Here is a 17,714-nt window from a genome sequence, read left to right on the forward strand (position 1 = left end):
GCCAAATAATTTTAGAGTTGTGGTCAAAAATACACAAAATGTGCCTTACCTGAAAATGATGGTCAAAATTCAATTTTGGTCATGAACCAAATACATCCGTGAAGGTTTTCTCCCATTCGCATGCAGCGTTCAAGAGAATCCTTAAAACACAAAACAGCCTCACTTTTCTGTTGCCCCTTCTTTAGCCTGTGGGTCCTTTAAGACAAACTCTTTTTTTCTCACGCTGTGGATCATCCTGTAAATAATTCTACCCTCGTCTCTGACTTCCTTATATCCTGATTACATGCTGGTTTGACAGATCTCATCTGAAGGCTCTGAATGCTGCGTGTGTACCTGCTGTGGGGAAAAAAGGAAGCGAGGAACATTCTTGCTTTTACATTTATTTATTTATTTTTTCCCAGACCGACCTGAATTTAAAATGGTGCAGTGTGGTACGATCATGATCACAGAAATCATGAATATCAACTACCCTGGATTTTTGGGGTCCGTGTTGACTGCCACTGGTTTCCAGAAGAAAACAAAGATAAATCTTTAGGAGAGATTTTTTCCAAAGAGCTTATCACTGATCTTCATATTTAACGTACATCGGAAGCCTGGCTTGTTCTTTCTCTTCCAGATATTGTGTAAGCATTCAAACAGCGATGACCCAGAACCAGAGCTGCTTCTATAATTGTGGACTCAGCAGAAGATGTTAACCCATGCAGTCACATAATGCATTCCAGCATCTATCATGGCTTTGAGGCTTTTTACATAAACACATAGAGGAAAGGCCTCATCTGGTCTTTGCTTTAGCTTGGGGGAATTTGGACTGACAACTGATGCAATTATCACAGCCTCCTTTAAAGTAACTTTTTTTATGTGTTAATTTTTAGATTTCCTGCTGTGCCCTTTCCAACCAGATAGATGTTCTGTGTGGACTAATCAGTACTGAAAGAAAGAAAGAATAAAGAAATAAATAAGAATACTAAAAAATGAAACAGGCGCATTAGCTTAAAAGTAAACAATTTGCACCAGCAATGATTACCTTATTAGATGATGATTATGCAGATGTCCTATGGACAGTACAGTCTTTTTATTTGAACAAAGATGTCAATGCTTGAAAGCTCTGTGTATTTTCACTCCTTCAACATTATCCCAAAATGCAATATGTGAGAAGTGGGTTGCATCCCCTAGACTAGGGATGGCTCAGAGTGGAGAGTGGTCTGGAATCAGCTGTCAGAGTGCCAGCTTCTGCCATGCTAATTAAAACCATAGTTATGCTCTCCCTCCCTGGTGTGGCCTAAGGTTTGGTAACATTGTGGCACTAATGAAAATGGAGCCACTTTACCTTCACTAAACAGTTACACAACCTTGTTCCCTAAAAAAGATATATAAATAAATCCCCTCTAGAGAAAGTTGTCAGCCTGATCCAATGAGTTTTCTCACACTTGTAATCCCAAACATCACTCTCTTGCCGTTAGGCTCTCAGATGTCTGTAAGCCTTAAAGCAGCAAGAAATTTCAGGAAAAAAAGAGAAAACATTGACAGCTAAAGTGTTCCCAGACAAATCCATCCTTCCCATTGCCTTCTGTTGTCAGAGAGTTTTTTTTTTTTTTTTTTGTGGTGAAAGACAATTTTCTGGTGATTTCTGCTGGCCTGCAGACATAATTAAACACATTTACAGTGCCTTAAAAAAGTATTTGCCTTATTCCTGATTTCCCCAATTACCGTACATTTGTCATACTTGGGGGGACTTGAGTAAATACAAAAGGTGTTCTTTAAATGATCATTTAATTTATTTTATGAAAAAAGTTATCAAACACCCTTTGTCTAACATTGCATTTTGTCTAAAGATTTGAAACTATTCAGTGTGACAAATATGCAATAATAGAATGGGGCAAATACTTTTTCATGGCCCTGTATGTTACACATCAAGGCCAGGGTTAATCTTGGGAAGGGGTTGGAATGGCAGTGCTGACATCCAGAATGCAGAATCACCTGGGGTTTGTCTGAGGGCCGTGGTTTGAGGAGCAAAGAGCGTTCTCAAATAATGAGTAAGTTGTACAGTGGGTGGGGATGGGGTTGTTTAGCAGAGTCAGAAAGCTGCGCGACCTCACGGTGACACGGTCGGAGCCCCACGGAGGGCGCCCTCGTTTCCCGCGGCTCTTGCTCCCGCCATTTCGCACCGCCGTAGCCGAGTCTCCCGCCGGCCGCCCCGCTCGGCATCAGCACGCGCCCCGCGTTGTTATTAATGCTGCAGCCTGACCTGCACCTGCACCGCATGCATTTGGAGGCGACTCCGCTAAACACCGGGAGGAGAGGCGCGGCACCCCTGCAAACGTCCTGCTCTTGATTACAATGCCCATTTTTCACAAGAGACGGCCTGTTCTCCACAGTGCTGAGGTGCTCTACCCCCGGGGCTTTTGCATTAAAGCCACAGTCTCTGACTCTGCTGCTCGCTGCACATCTCCACATCCAATCATTTCAAAGTAATTTTTTTCCCTTATTGCAATGTTTTCAGGGAGGAATAATTATTCCACAAAAGTAGCAACATTTTTCCCACTAAGAATATATTATAGCAAAAAAAAATGGACACTCGCTCACACATTCACATGCACACACACACATGCACACATGTGAAAGTGATGACTGCTTAGAAAAGCAAAAACTTACAAACTGCTTACAGCACTGAAATAGTTCTGGCTGACAGAAGTGAAATTACTGCAAAGCATGCTGGGAAAGCAAAAGGTGTCATTTCGGGAGGAGGGAAAGGAACCAAAAATGAAATGACGTTGGAAATGAAATGAAATGCGCAATTAAGCCTTTGTGGTGAGTTGCAAAAAACAGCCTCTTTATGTTTAAGTGTTTCCGTGAGATTGCGTGGTGATTATACCCCTGGAATTGCCTGTGTCCCATCATCAAGGTCACCAGAACAATCAGTTTCAGCCCATTTGAACTGAGACGCAATGTGCAAATTACTGACAGTGTGGCTTATAATTTAAAATTTTCCCTAAAACATTTGTATCTCTCTTTGACTGACCGACAGCAATTTTTCTGGGGTAAAAATGGGTTCTGAGTGGTGAAATTAAGGACATGCCACTCCACTGATAATTACATTCTTCAACATAAGATAAAATGTGATTCTGTATCACTGCTGCTTAATGAAGACTTTAGCATTTTTTTTATATTCTGGGCCTCCATCTTCATTAAAAATAAATTAGCACTGAAAGAACATTACCAGAGATGACAATGGGTCCCTCTTTTGTTTTAATGTAGAATGCACTTTGAACTGGTCCAGTCTATTTGCCATAATATCAGGGTTATGTTACAGAGGAACCATTCTGACACTGAAATTAGATGTTCCCTTTATTTTGTATGTTGACTCCTGTCAGGGCAGATGAATAACTCCGCTTTACAAAAGAATTTTATTTTTTGTGATGTTCTCACTTTATGTCTTGCTTTAATTCAGGGTTCAGCTTACATAGAGTTTTGGTCATACATTAAGTTTTATTACAGTTAAATTGGCAATAAAATCCAATAAAAACTTTGCTTTGTTAATTCAGGGAATTACAGTTGTGCAATACCCTACCCCATCGTACAGAAATGGTACCTGTAGGAAACAAAACTGAGCCTGGTGCAGTTAAATGGTTTCTCTGGTGTAAGCTTTAGGTTATTTTAGGTATCAGTTCAACTGCTGGAGTGAATTGCAGTTTATACTGTCTATCTTAACATGAGTGGAATTCAGGGCACACGTTTACCTACTAATGCTCTGTAATCCTCCCTGGGTTGTGGTGTTTGCCAAAGTCATGAATTAATAAGGTAAATGCTGATTAAACTTTCAGGCTACGCTGCTGTTCGTCATGTCTATGTAACTGCACCCTCCACACACGTCAATGCTCCTGAAAGACAGCCTGGAGGAGGTCAGAGAGCCCTGTAGAATGGCCTGCAGGTGAAGCTGCACACTGATGTTTAATTGTTTATATGTGTGTGTGTGTGTGTGTGTGTGTGTAAGTATGAAAGTCCATGCTTGGGATATCACACCCTTCTTAAACTAAAGTACTCAAGAGTGGGTGTGTTGAAACTCCCCAGGTGCATTCCTGCTTACTTAGACAGAAAAGTATAGCATGATTTAATGTGCACTCTGTCCATTCTTGTTCTTCCCAAGAAGTTCTAGAACCAATTTTGTCCTCAAAAATTTTACTTTCTTGACATACACTATTTGGCTAAAAGTATGCGGACATCTGACATCCAACATCTCATACAATATTATGGCCATTAATATGGAGATAGTCCACCCTTTGCTGCTAAACCAACATCCACTCTTCTGGGAACGCTTTATACTAACTTTATACTATTTTGTAGTATTGCTACAGGGATTTGCTTCCATTTAGCCAGAAGAGCATTAGTGAGGTCGGCCACTGATAAGCTGACGATAAGGCCTGGCTTGTGTTTGGCTTTCCAATTAATCCCAAAGTTGTTAGATGGGTTGAAGTCAGGGCTCTGTGCAGGCCAGTCAAGTTATTCTACACCAGGAAAGGGCCTTCCCCAAACTGTTTGAAAAACACAGAATCATCTAGAATGTGATTGCATGCTGCAGCATTAAGACTTACCTTTACTGGAACTATGGGGCTTAGTCCAAACCATGAAAAACAGCCACAGACAAGCGATGTCCACATACTTTTAGCCATATAGTGTACTTGACAAGAGATAATACTGGACAAACTGATGGGCACTTTTTAAAAAACGATTTTGATAAATACACTCAATATACAAATTAGTGACACTCAACATACAAATATGTGAAATTGTACACTCAATACACAGTCATCGTATGACCCTGCTTTTTGAATAGATTTTTTGTATGTACTTGTGCAGTTACATACTTTGTGGTAAGTAGTACTCCCCAACATGCTTTGCACTATACACTAGTGCAAAGTAGTATGCACACTTCTATTTTTGCATGATCTCTAGGGATACGCATTAAGTTGGGAATTTGCTTCATAGAAATTCAAAGCCATGTAAAACACAGGCTGTGAAAGTCATCCAGGATACAGCTGTCAGTAAAGCATGTCCAGGCTAGATGTTTAGAGCGAGGCCATGTGGCGCAGTCCACAAGGCGGTCAACTGTTAAACCATTTAAGAAATCCCCTCCCTCACCCCCATGCAGCCAGAGGGCTCGACCCCCTGCAACCCTACTCTCATGAGCCCTTCTTTCCCGTAACACATTCTGCTTTTTCACAGTCTGAATAAGGCAATAAAAAATGCACAAGGAAGGCAGGCTGTGTACAGTTAAACTAGACTCAAGACTCCACTCAAACCAGCAGGGGCCGATGCAGTGTGGAGGTGACCTGCCACACTGACATCACCACTGCGGGGTCACAGTGTTGCAACCCTCCCCAGTCAGTAATTACAGTGGTCCTCTGACGCTACGGGACATAGCCAGAACCCGATTGTCCAGGGCTTTCTAACCCTTTGGCTTCCCGCGGGTTGAGGCATCTTGTCGTGACATGAAAGCGACGTTGATGAACGGTGCCCACAACCCTTCAGAGACTGCATCATTAAAACCCGGTGAGATTAAAAACGTGATCGGCACGATGCCGGTGTGAGTTCATAAGGTCCTGTCTGCGGGCGCAATTTAAACCCTTGGAGACAACAGCCCTGAATCGCTCTCTCAGCCATCCACACATCACTTTATGGCTGTTTGCATGGAAGGAAACTCAAATGCACATCAGTATGCCAGTTTTCACACACAGCAGAGCTACCTGAAACCAGCGGCTCACAACACATTTTTTTTCCCTTTTTCCCTTGATGTACATTTCCTAACCTTAAAAAACCATGGGTGTGGATTTAATGTGGCAATACAAGTCAGAATAATGAATTCAAATGAAAATAGCTATGATATTTCTTTCTGCACATTGTTGCATTAAAAGTACTATAAAGCCTTTGCCCTTTTAAACCGCATTGCATACTCATAAGCTTTGCATGATTTATGTTTTCATATTTATATGCCACTTGTATCCCATTACTCAGCTCTATAAGAGGCGGAGGTGCTTTGTTCACTGAATCTAGTAGTCCCAATGAAAAAAGAGAGAGAGGAAGAGAGGGAGTGTTTCTTTAAAAAAGATCCTTGAATTTATGTGTCACCATGTAAACAAACTTGTTTGATGATATTTTAAAAGGTGAGGTATCTAACCCTGAACCCTGAACTGTGGCAGAATTAATAGAAGATGTTTCACTCTTGTGTAGGCTGGGCCTAAAATCTTCACAAATTCCACACTTAGGGGAATAATTGACGTGGAATAAGAAACATATAAAACCAAATTGTCTGCATATAAGGACACTATGATTCTGATCACTAGAATTGCTTGATCGCTTGAATATCACAAGGCAATGACAGAACAAGGAGTTAGGCGGCAATGGCAAACAACAGTGGTGAAAATGGGTAGCCCTGAATAGTGCCTCACTTTAGCTGAAGTAAAGAAAATCTGATGAAAAACACTTTTTCAACATACAAAAATGCCAAATTACTCACATATGCAAAGCACTGTCTATAAGTCATTGATTCAAATCTAGTTCTTCCATTAAAAGTACTGATATCAAAATTGCGTCAAGTTACATGAAACAATATTGGCAATCTTAGCTCACTCAAATTAAACAAAATGTATTCCAAAGCAATGCTACCCAACGTTTCCTAAATTGTTTCAAGTAACTTGGCACTTCTTGAATTATTCAGTATTTACCTAGTAAAATGTGGTAAAAACACGTAATTGAGTTCTCACCACAGGTAAAAAAAAAATTAAAAAAAAACTGAAATACTTAGAAGCACCTCCTATATTACCTATCAATTCAAGTGACTATCTTATAGACAAAAAAGGTTTAGGTTCATTATAGCTGAGTTTAATTGTGTCCTAGGAAGTATTACCAAATGTTTTTGAGATGAAATCCATATTCAATGGTCAGGATAGATTTGTGCATAAGAACAGTGTATGACACAAAGCCTCTGTCCTTTTGATTGGCCAGGCAAAGAATCAGACGTTTGAGTTGTTTACAGATGTTTTTTCAGTCTGTTAAACTTTCCAGCACATTCTATCAACTTGGAAGATTCCAATGCTGGGTTTCCATGGGAACATGCTATGAGGGGTTCATTTTTATACATGCAACAAAGCACGATAGGATGTTAAATGCTTAACTGTATCATGCAGTACACCTTTATGAAAGCATCTGCACTCATGTTTCTCTGCTCATTTATCCAAATTTTTCCTTTAACTTGTCACCCGGCTGTACACACACACACACACACACACGCATATGCATAGGTGGTTTGGAGAAAAAATGAATACAACACAGTAGCAGATAGAAATAGAAAAGGGACCACAGCTGATAAGGTGCCATGGCAGCATTCAAACCTAAGAGGCCTCATGTACAGCTTGAGAGTTGGCCACCCTACAGACTTCACCGCATACCTCATCACAAACTTTCAGTCTATCTTGAACATGTACCTTCAGTTTAATTAACATGACAAACAATTAAATATCTGCCAATTAATTAAGGAACAGTGTATTCATGCTCAGGCAAGATCATATCAAGCAGCCTTCCGTGTTCTGATAATATTACTTGGCATGGGTGAGTACCCACGGTGCACATCAGGTCCTCCTTGGTGAGCGGTGGATCTTGCAGGTGTATAAAAGAGCCAGATCCTGAGCATCCGTTAGAGCAGAACTCACCAATCAAATCTCAGAACTGATCTATCCGACACAGGAACTTGCCTGATCTGCCCTCCTCCTGTTCCTCTGGCAGTGATAGTCACAGTGGCCCGGGTTGGGAGCCGCACTAACGCTGAAGGACTTCCATACAGTTTGGCTGCTCCTGGGGAGAGATCTCTGTCCCGTATATCTTCTCTTCCACCCTCCCCTCTCCCTGGGACTCACAGAAAAAAATCCTGACCATTTCAATTAGCAGCAAATATCCTTGCGCTTTCGAACCGTTCCCTCCCTAAGCTAATAAGCACAAAATGGCCTGATTCTAACCTTGTGAAGGTTACTAACCTGTCAGTGATACCTGCATTACTGAAGTGCATATTAATTCTGCCTGACAGGCAATCCGCTGAGGGGTGACAGGAGGGCACCGAAGACTTTACACTTGAGAGCCACATCATTGCTCTCTATCTTTCCTCATTTTCTTTCATGTTTCTTTTCCTCTCTCGCTGTCTTCCCTTTCTCCTTCTCTGTCTCTCTTTCACAGAATGATGTACACTTCTAACACAGGCATAGCTTTGCTTGTTCATGAGCGTATGTGAGATCAGAGACGTCAACTCCAGGACATGGAGGTGAAATATCTAGCCTTTGGCCCACCCAGAACTCGCTGTCTGTACAGGAAACAGCACATAAAACATATAAATTGTGACAGCCATTAATCACTGAAGCTCTCCTTGCCCATGCTGCATGTAAGTACACAGGATATGGAGTAGTACAAATCTGGTTCATCAACGAGAGGCAGTTCTATGTAAGTGGTTGTTATGTGTTCAATAAGAAATTGATAAGCCTTCATGACTTTTGTCAGCTGGAAGTAAACACACAACTAAGCTGTTAGCTAGCATTATATTGTATGCAATAAACAGTAATTACCGTAATAGATGGACATTCATTGGGTCCTGCAGCCACATGTTTTTCTGTGAATTGGGGACAGAAGCAGCTGCCACTTGCATAAGGTCATGCCTCTTATGGTTACAGTTGCTATGATGTTCCTGACACTGGGAAATTTTAATAGAAAGGGGAGGACAGAAGGAAAGCAGCATTTTCCATGTTCCATATTTTTTTATTTTTAAAAAATACATTTTGGTGTGATATTTCAGGTTTTAGGGAATACATGACATATAATGTTCTTGTGATTCTGGCAGCCCATAGGCCGACTTGAAATGAGGTGTTACAACAGCAAGTAGCATAGTAAACTAGCTGGCTAAGTAGTTCAGCAACTTAGCTTGATATATAGCAAGCAAGCTAGCTTGCTTTTTATATTAGCTGAGAGAAAGAAATATAATGTTGCTCAGCAAATCAAAAAAAATATAGAGGGTGACTTTTACCTGGCAGTTGTAAAACTGTAAAAAGCTGCACAGTATAGCTTCACTGGGCAAGTAAAAACAGACTTTAAATACATTCACAACTTTTTTTATGGTCAGGTGGCTGTGAGGCTGACTGGACTTGGTTTCAAAGTGAATTTTAGAATTCCCCATATTCACCTTTGGTGGCAATGGAACTAAAATGTTTAACCCTTAAATCTGTGTTACCTGAGAACCTGTTATTCCAGTAGCAAGTTCCCCAGCCACATATTTTGAGCATTTGTAATAGTTGCATTTACAGGGGAAAAGGGTATTTGTTTGGTCACTCATCACAGGTAATTGTATTATTAAGACCACTTATGTAATATGTACAGCTATAGTACCCTTAGCTCTTAGCAGAACCCGTGAATCTGATGGCTGTTCTACTTATTGAGTACGACAACCATTGCAAGCGATCGATAATTAAAAAAAATATGCAGCCTCATTTAACAGTATGACTCATTAAAACGGAACATTATGTACTTGTATATTTTCAGTGTAAAATACTTAAATTAGCAAATGGCATGCACATGACCCATAAACAGTATGTCTATAGTCAGGGCTGGAAATTAAAGTTATCCGCTTGCCAGAGTGGTCTAGACATAGAGTAGTGTAACAGGTTCTGATGTTCCTCTCCCCACAAACCACATAGTCCAAGAGTATGAGACACACACAGGCTTTATTTTGCACTGTAACATAACGAACAGGTGAACACACAAACAAAACACACACAGCAGGTTAAGAGATTGGACGCCACGTAGCTCCAGCACGTCTTCTCATTCCTGAACCCCAGTCTCACTGCAGGCAGAACAGATAAAGTGTTACCAATCACTGTAATTGCCTACAGCTGCAGCTGCAGGTCAGCTAAACCGCTCCTTCTCTGCCTGCAAATGGCACCATAACCACACCACCCCTCCACAAGTAGATACGAAAAAGAAAGCACCAGCCCATTGGGTTAAATCATGCTAAAGAGAATATCGTGCTAATTTGTGTATTGATCTCTCATGTCTATAATTCGATGTGTGTCTGTGGTTTCACCTTAAATTTCAGTGCCATGATAACCTGTGTCAGGCAGGCTCTTCCTTGCCCACTTTAGCCAATCAATTTGAAGGGCCGAGCCTCGGTCAGCCAATCAGCATTCAACAGTGCTCTGTAGCGTAATATAGAGGCAAGACCTGCACAGAACATCTACTCTTTGCGATCGTACCAGTAATAACATTAAGCTACAAAATGTATCGTTTGTCGCAAATATTCCGCAACCAAAAAACTCTTCATCTAAACCTTATGAGGAAACAAGAGTGAGTCTTAATTTAGCCTACCTGCATGTCTTTGGACTGTGGGAGGATATCAGAATACCCGGAGGAAATCCACGCAGACATAGAGAGAACATGCAAGCTCTAATCAGAAAGGCCATGGAGAGGATTTGAACCCAGGACCTTCTGTTGATAAGCAATTTTATAGCAGAAAACATTACGGTAAACACAGCCAATTACAGTATGTCTACTAACCAGGGTTGAAAATTCATACATGTTTTTTTCTCATTCCTGCAATTTTAGTACGAAGAACGTGCTCGACTTCCTATTGCAATTGTTGCATTCGCATTTCACAGAGGCAGTAAAATTAATTTTGATAGATCATTTACAGCAGGGAAATAGTAGTGTGTCGTTCATGAACAATCAGTTCTTTTTGAATGAATTTTTTGGTGAATGAAATGTACTGACACACCATGGGAAGATTTGTTCATTTGGCTCAAGTCTCAGTAGGTTGCGAACTTCACATTCGCTGAAGCTGCAGCTATTCCTTTTTAACAATTTTCACAATTGGGCTGTGTAGAAGCAATTAGCCAACAACAGCATACCCCTCCATAGAGCGTATGCATGTCTGTGAGCCCCTCCAATCTGTGTGATAAAAAGCAATAGTCCTTGAAAGCAGCGGCAACAATGAAGAACAAATACGTGAAGGAACCAGATCTGCAATGAGTTACGCAGTTGCTGGAACTCTACTACTCTCCTTCAACCAAATGTATTTGTTTTGCAATGAAAAACACTTGCCTGCGTCAAGCTGAAAGCAATTGGCTTACAGCTTAACCCAGCTCTTTGAGTGCATGATATAATGTAGCCTAAATAAAATGTGAATGAAAGAGTATGTTTTCAGTATGCATTTCCCAACGGATTCTGTAACAACAAAGCTACACATTCATTGGAAATTCTCCCACACTATTTTATTGTGTGAATAAAACTTTAAATTACTTCATAAACATTTAATAAAATAGCCTACAGACTATTTATTTCTACTTTTTATTTTTTAAACGCATGCTAAATTTTGCACACTCATCTTCCTTCAGCCACTGCATACGAGTTATGTAATGAAATAAATTATATGGAATTACTTGTGTACACCTGTGCTGGAGCGGAAGCCCGCCAGACTGGTCTTTCATTTGTTTCGTTCAATTTGTTCAAAGTTATGAATGTTCTGAATGACTCAAACGAAATTCGCTGAATGACACAAATGAAGCAAAAATACTGAATGACTCAAATGAACGAAATTCACTGAATGACACAAATGAAGGAAAAATACTGAATGACTCAAATGAACGAAATTCACTGAATGACACAAAAGACTAAAATGACTGAAATTAACTGACTGTGCGTAATGTACTGAATGACTCAAATGAACTCAAAGATGAAATTGGTATGAAAACTCAAAAAGTAGCCAATTGAACGACTCGCCAAGTGTATAGGCCTAATATATGTTCTATAGTGAAGAAAAGTGTGTAGATTTCTGAAAAATAATGGCACAGGGATGTTTATAATGATGTTAATGACAACCTTGATGCTAACTTTTTAAATAGTGCTTTGAGAGCATATTCTCCTCATTTGGAAAAAAATAATTAGCATTTGGGGTATTTCTCTAAAAACTCAATGGATGCAGCCTAGCAGGCTATTATTTTGTTTGTCCTTAGAGACGGCATGTCCTTAATTGTACAATATAAACAGATTATAGCGATTAAATTAGATTGATGATTGATATTAAGCAATTAAATGATGTTGGACTTAACTGCAACTCTTTAACAACAAATTTAACAAATAAATACAGGAATATAAAATATGGATCAAATCAAAGTTGAAAATATAATAAGGCAGCCTGTTGTAAGATCAACAAATGAGAAAATACAGTCAAGAAAAGTAATAATATGAATAAATAAGAATGATTTAGATAAATACGTAAATAGAAAAATAAACAAAATTAAAATACAAAAAACCCCTGGGACTTCAGTTGGTTACACCAACAAATATAGGCTATAGCTTATTAGCTTATATATTTTACATACTGAGTAAATTGCAAATTGGAATTTAAGAACACCAGCTGTCTAACTTTTTATGCACCTACGCACAGCCGGGGCCAAATCAGTCATCACCACCGATAGCCTTTCATTCATGTTCCATACTGTAGCTACCAGTTAGCACCGTCCACTTTCCCAGAGTCCTAGGTGGCTCAGCAAGATTAAAGCTGATATTGCAGAATCAATGTTGTTACAGTTGCTACAAAATGTTCAAGTGTTATAGTCGTAAACTGTGCTTAGCAGTAGGTTCTGTTTAGATAGTAATTGAACCAAGGGTGAAATCACTCCAAACGAGAGTTGGCTGTGTATGGGAAAGACGTTGTTGTGCTGACTAGAGCTGTTAACCTCGTTGGTTAAAGAGCACGTTCTTTTAAAGAGAGAGCTTGAACTACCCGTTTCTAAGCAGGAAAAAATAAATGATTTCTCTGTGAGCTGTTATACTGCATTGTCGTGAGCACCTACGTTTTTCCACGAGCTGTAAAATTTATAATTTGAGCTAGAGCCAGAGAGGCAGGACTAAGAAGTAAATACTATATTCAGCAAGTGTTTTATTAATGGTAAAGTATGTGAAAATAAATTGAATGACTCTAAAACTTGAAAGTTTGATTCATTTTGACTTGAATGTACTGATTAGTTTCAAAGAATCGAACTTCCCAACACTACAGGGAAATAGTCAAACAGGAAGTATACTGTATGTATGGTATTGGCTCATGTTTTACAGTGTGGTAACACTAAATTAGTCCTTAAATAAAATCTTTAATTGTTTAACATGTGTGACCTGATGTGTGAAGTGTTAATCCAAATAAATATATAAACATATAACTTTTTAGCATATTGTGTCTGACATGACATTACCATGGGAAGTGAGCTATTATAAATGCATTTTTATCACCACAGAGGCAAATTCCCAATTGCTTATTTTGTAGTTGTTGAGTATGCCTTTTCCCATAATACATAGTGCACTGTTTAGTCAGGGAGTTTTGAGATGATCCCCCAAAAGTTTTCCTGTGGTGCTGAAGTACATTCTGTACGGACACACTGCTATCTTAAAAAGGGATTACAAATGAATGATGCTGTTGTTATTTCATGACTGATGATCTAACAGCTTTCATTTTTTATCTGGAACTCAAAGGGGCAGTTCACCCAAAAATGAAATTAAGCTATGTTTCCACTTACCTGGAGTTGTATCTATGTAGTAGTAGTATTACTTATGAACATCCAGAGAGATTAATTTGCACACAGTTGAGATTTTTGAGATAATTGAGAACAACTTCTACCAAAAAACACTGTTATGTGAATACTTTTAATAAAGTCTTGAACAAGGAGAGCTGCAGTGATTATCTAGAAAAGTCTTAACATTTTAGCAAAATCTGGATGGACAGATACTACTCCATGTGCTCTAACTAGGACAGCTGTTACTGATTCAGGCAGGGTTGGTCTGCCATGAAAAATCATATGTTTATTTCACAGTAAGGGAAATAAAGTTTGTAAAAATAAACAAATAAATGAATCAATAAATAACCTTTTGCAAGATTTAAAAACCGTAGAAGCTTGGGGACGGAAAATGTGGTTTGGGATAGCAGTCACTCTTCGTGAAGATGTGTGAAAATCAGTACTTAGGCCCCGCTCCACCTTAAACACGTGTCACGCATCACCCGTGTTCCGTGTGAGCTGCACACAGGCCAGGAATGGCTGATGTTCTTTCTAAAGCTTCATGTCTGGGAGTTTAAGCCCCATTTCCATAACCGCTCTCCTGGGCCTAGCAGAGAAGGAGTCAGTCTGAAATGTGCTAATGAGCGTTAGCTTGTGCTGATGTAATAACTCTGGGGCTTTTGCTACAGTAGCTTGGAAAGGCTGTGTCTGAGAAGGCAGGCCACTTTCCACTCATTGACTTTTTCCCTGGGGTCATGTTTGTGCTCACTTGTGCATTATCTATCTCTGTCTCTCTCTCTCTCACAGGTGACAGAAACTCGGACAGGACCACTGGGATGCAGCACCTATGATAACCTGGACTCTGTGAGTTCCGTTCTCCTGCAGAGCCCTGAGAGCAAGCTGCATCTGCAAGGTAATACAGAGTACCGCGTGCTCACACACACATACATACATACGCACACACACACACACATTTCGCAAATGGGAAATGGTTAGGAGTTGTTCACCACCATATTCACATGTAAATATACTTCCACGTGCATATTTCCACTTTATGTGCATATTTCCATACACATGAAGCTGTGGAAGGAGCTCTCTAACCCTGATGTGAGAAACAGCCAGCATGAAGCCAGAAGGAAGCAGATGAGATCTCCACTGAACCTTTGAAATTGGCAAGACAGCAACCGTACTTGTCAGAAGCAGATAATTTAGACTCTTGTGTAGAATAGCCACCCCCAACCCTTTGCCCAAATGTCTCCTTGTTTAGCACAACATTAGGGCTGAGCATTTCAATACAGAAAATTCCCTTTTCGGAATTTCAACACTAAATTCCATTCATTCGCAAATGCAACTCTGGAAAAACAGGCAGAGTGGGCAGACAGTGGGGATTGGTTGAGTCATGAGAAAGGATTACGCCTGCCCTTCTGTGACAGTGAAACAGCCCCCTGTCTATTTGGCACTTATTTAACAAAGGTCGTGCTGGAGGGTGCAAATAAAATTGCTTCATCGAGCCCCAAGTGGTCCTGATGATACAACAGAGAGAATGCCACTGCACAGCCAAGAAAAAAAACATTCAGGAAACCCCAAGATAAACAGAATGCATGGATGAACTACTACAAGTCCCATTTCCATTCACAGTTTGTCTGAAACCCACTGCTCAACTTTACTGTGTGCCAGAAGACAGTGCTAATAACTGGGCATGATTTTTATGGGTCATAAACAGGTGGTTCTGATCATCTCGCTCTTGAGGTCAAAACAGGCCAGTGTACCTACTTGGGGTGCAACGGGCTAGTGATACTTCCTCAGAGTGCACAGGGATTATTGGTTTTGATCGCCATGAGCAGCATCAGAAGGGAAAGATCTTATTATTTTAACGTTGAGGAGGTAGATTCGCTCTGATGCTAATTGGGGTGTGGTTCTCAAAGCCAGCTAACCCTGTGCACCCTGAGGAAGTATCGAGGCAAAGAAGAAAGCAGAAATTTAGCTCCCCTCTTTTTCCAATCCTCTCTTAGTCCTCCTCTCTTATCTATTAATTCCATTTATAATAGTTTTGTAACTTTGTTTGTTCGTTATAGATGTTTTCAGCATGTATTCAGGATTTGTATTTTGGTTCTCAGTTAGCTTAGTTAAGTTGCATTTGCTGCTTCAGGAATGTTGTTAGCACATTAGCACTGTTGCACTTCTAATTGAGCTGAATATGCTCATGTTACCTAACAAAGTTTTGTGGTATCATGGCAGTATTCTCCTTCTGTCAATATTATTTCTTCACTTAATTCACTTACCTTATTCTCCACACCAATTTACAAAGCTAAATTGCCTCTAACTTGCCAATAGGTATAAATATGAGTGAATGGTATGTGTTCCATGTGATAGATTGGGTGTATTCCTGCCTCTCGCCCAATGCATGCTGGGATAGGCCTTGACCAGGATAATCAGGTATAGATAATGGATGGAAGGATGGATAAGTATACAGAAGCAATTGTTTTATCAAAGGACATTAAGCATAATATTCTTGGAGTATTAAACCTGCCTTTTTGTCATATTTTAATTGGTTCTGTGATTGTCTCTCCAGGAATGGTAAGGGTGCAATAATTCCAGTAGTCCAAAGTGAGTAGAAGCGGTTCTGTTTCTTAATTAGCATTCAGGTATGCGCAAGTCGATGAAAAGAGCTTACATGCTCGTCCATTCCGTTGCCTCGGTTTAATTAAAATTCATAATGAACTGGGCTGTTTTCAGTCTGTACAAAAAAAACAACCCGAGTAACCCATGAATGCCTCTGGCCAGAGTCAACACATTTCCTTTGAGATTGTTATTCTGCTGGCAGGCATATTGAGACAAGGCCCTGTTGATTACTATGTATCCCAGAGATCTCTGTCAGGAGAAGAAAAGAGGAAACAGATTCTCTTCAAGGCTGAGATAATACTGATAGCTTCACCTTTTTTGTTCCTGAAACAATAAAGAATGATTTAGTAGGTATACTGTTCTGGATATTTACCTTGAAAATATTATAACATAACCATGCTAAGGCATACCTGTGATGCATTGGCAATCTCTATCTTTATGCTCTTTCTCAGAATGCGTACACCTTAACCTGTATTTGTTATTCCAAAATGTTTTCGGGACGTTTCTGGGCATGGGGCTCTTTTCTGTGTGGAGTGGGGTAGGTGAGGCTACAGAGCATACAATAGTAAAATACATCTTTATAGAGATGAGACCTAATATTGACTCTCATAAACATTAGCTACTGTACCCCCATATTACTTGCTGCCCCATGCCCAAAAACTTGGTTGCTACTGCATTAGGTACATTTGTTAACACCAGGTAGGGGGCCTTCTCCTGAATAGCCTAAATTCTTTGTGGTATGTATTCTACAAAATGCTGGAAACATTTCTTGGGGATTTTGGTCCATGCTGACTTGATGGCATCATGCAGTTCATGCAGATTTAGGGACTCTCGGACTATGCAGACCACTGGAGTAAATTGAAGTCACTGTCATGTTTGTGGAACCAGCCTGAGATGATGTGCGCTTTGTGATATGGCACATTGCCCTGCTGGAAGTATCTATTTGAAACAGGGTTTACTGTAGCTATAAAGGGATGCACATGGTATGCAACAATGCTTAGGTATGCTGTGGCATTCAAATGGTGATCAGTTGGTATTAAGGGGCCTAATGTGTGCCAAGAAAACGTTCCCCACACCATTACACCACCATCAGCCTGCACACAAGGGAGGATGAATCTATGGATTCGTACTGTTTATGCCAAAGTTTGACCATACCATCTGCATGTAGAAGCAAAAATCAAGATTTGTCAGACTAGCCAATGTTTCTCCAATTAGTCTTGGTGATCATATGCCAATTTTAGCCTCATCTTCCTGTTCTTAACTGATTTGAGTAGGACTGCTTTATATATTGATTTGCAGCGACATGATTCACAGTTTGGAGGAAGTGGTCATTAGCTTTAATGAGCATGTGCACCTAATAAAGTGGCCAATCAGTGTACATTGACAGCCATCATCCCCTTTCCCTCTCTAACGATATCAGCATTTTTCTTTTCTCATGATGACAACCTTGAACCCTCTCGCTATCTTGCTCTCTTACTCTCTCAATCTCTTGTCCTCTCAGTATCTCCCCATACAGTTGAGGCG

At 40.1% G+C, this 17,714-nt stretch overlaps 1 protein-coding gene across 1 annotated transcript in view; it reads left to right on the forward strand.

Annotated features, from left to right (window-relative positions):
- LOC118206854 (BMP/retinoic acid-inducible neural-specific protein 1) overlaps positions 1-17,714 on the forward strand; it is a 136,910-nt gene that overhangs the window by 82,719 nt on the left and 36,477 nt on the right. Inside the window, exon 5 of the mRNA XM_035379986.1 lies at positions 14,376-14,481. Coding sequence (XP_035235877.1) covers positions 14,376-14,481 — 106 coding nt within the window. The remainder of the gene's footprint in view (positions 1-14,375; positions 14,482-17,714) is intronic.

The sequence above is a fragment of the Anguilla anguilla genome, chromosome 10 (assembly GCF_013347855.1).
Source record: "Anguilla anguilla isolate fAngAng1 chromosome 10, fAngAng1.pri, whole genome shotgun sequence".
NCBI classification, from domain to species: domain Eukaryota; kingdom Metazoa; phylum Chordata; class Actinopteri; order Anguilliformes; family Anguillidae; genus Anguilla; species Anguilla anguilla.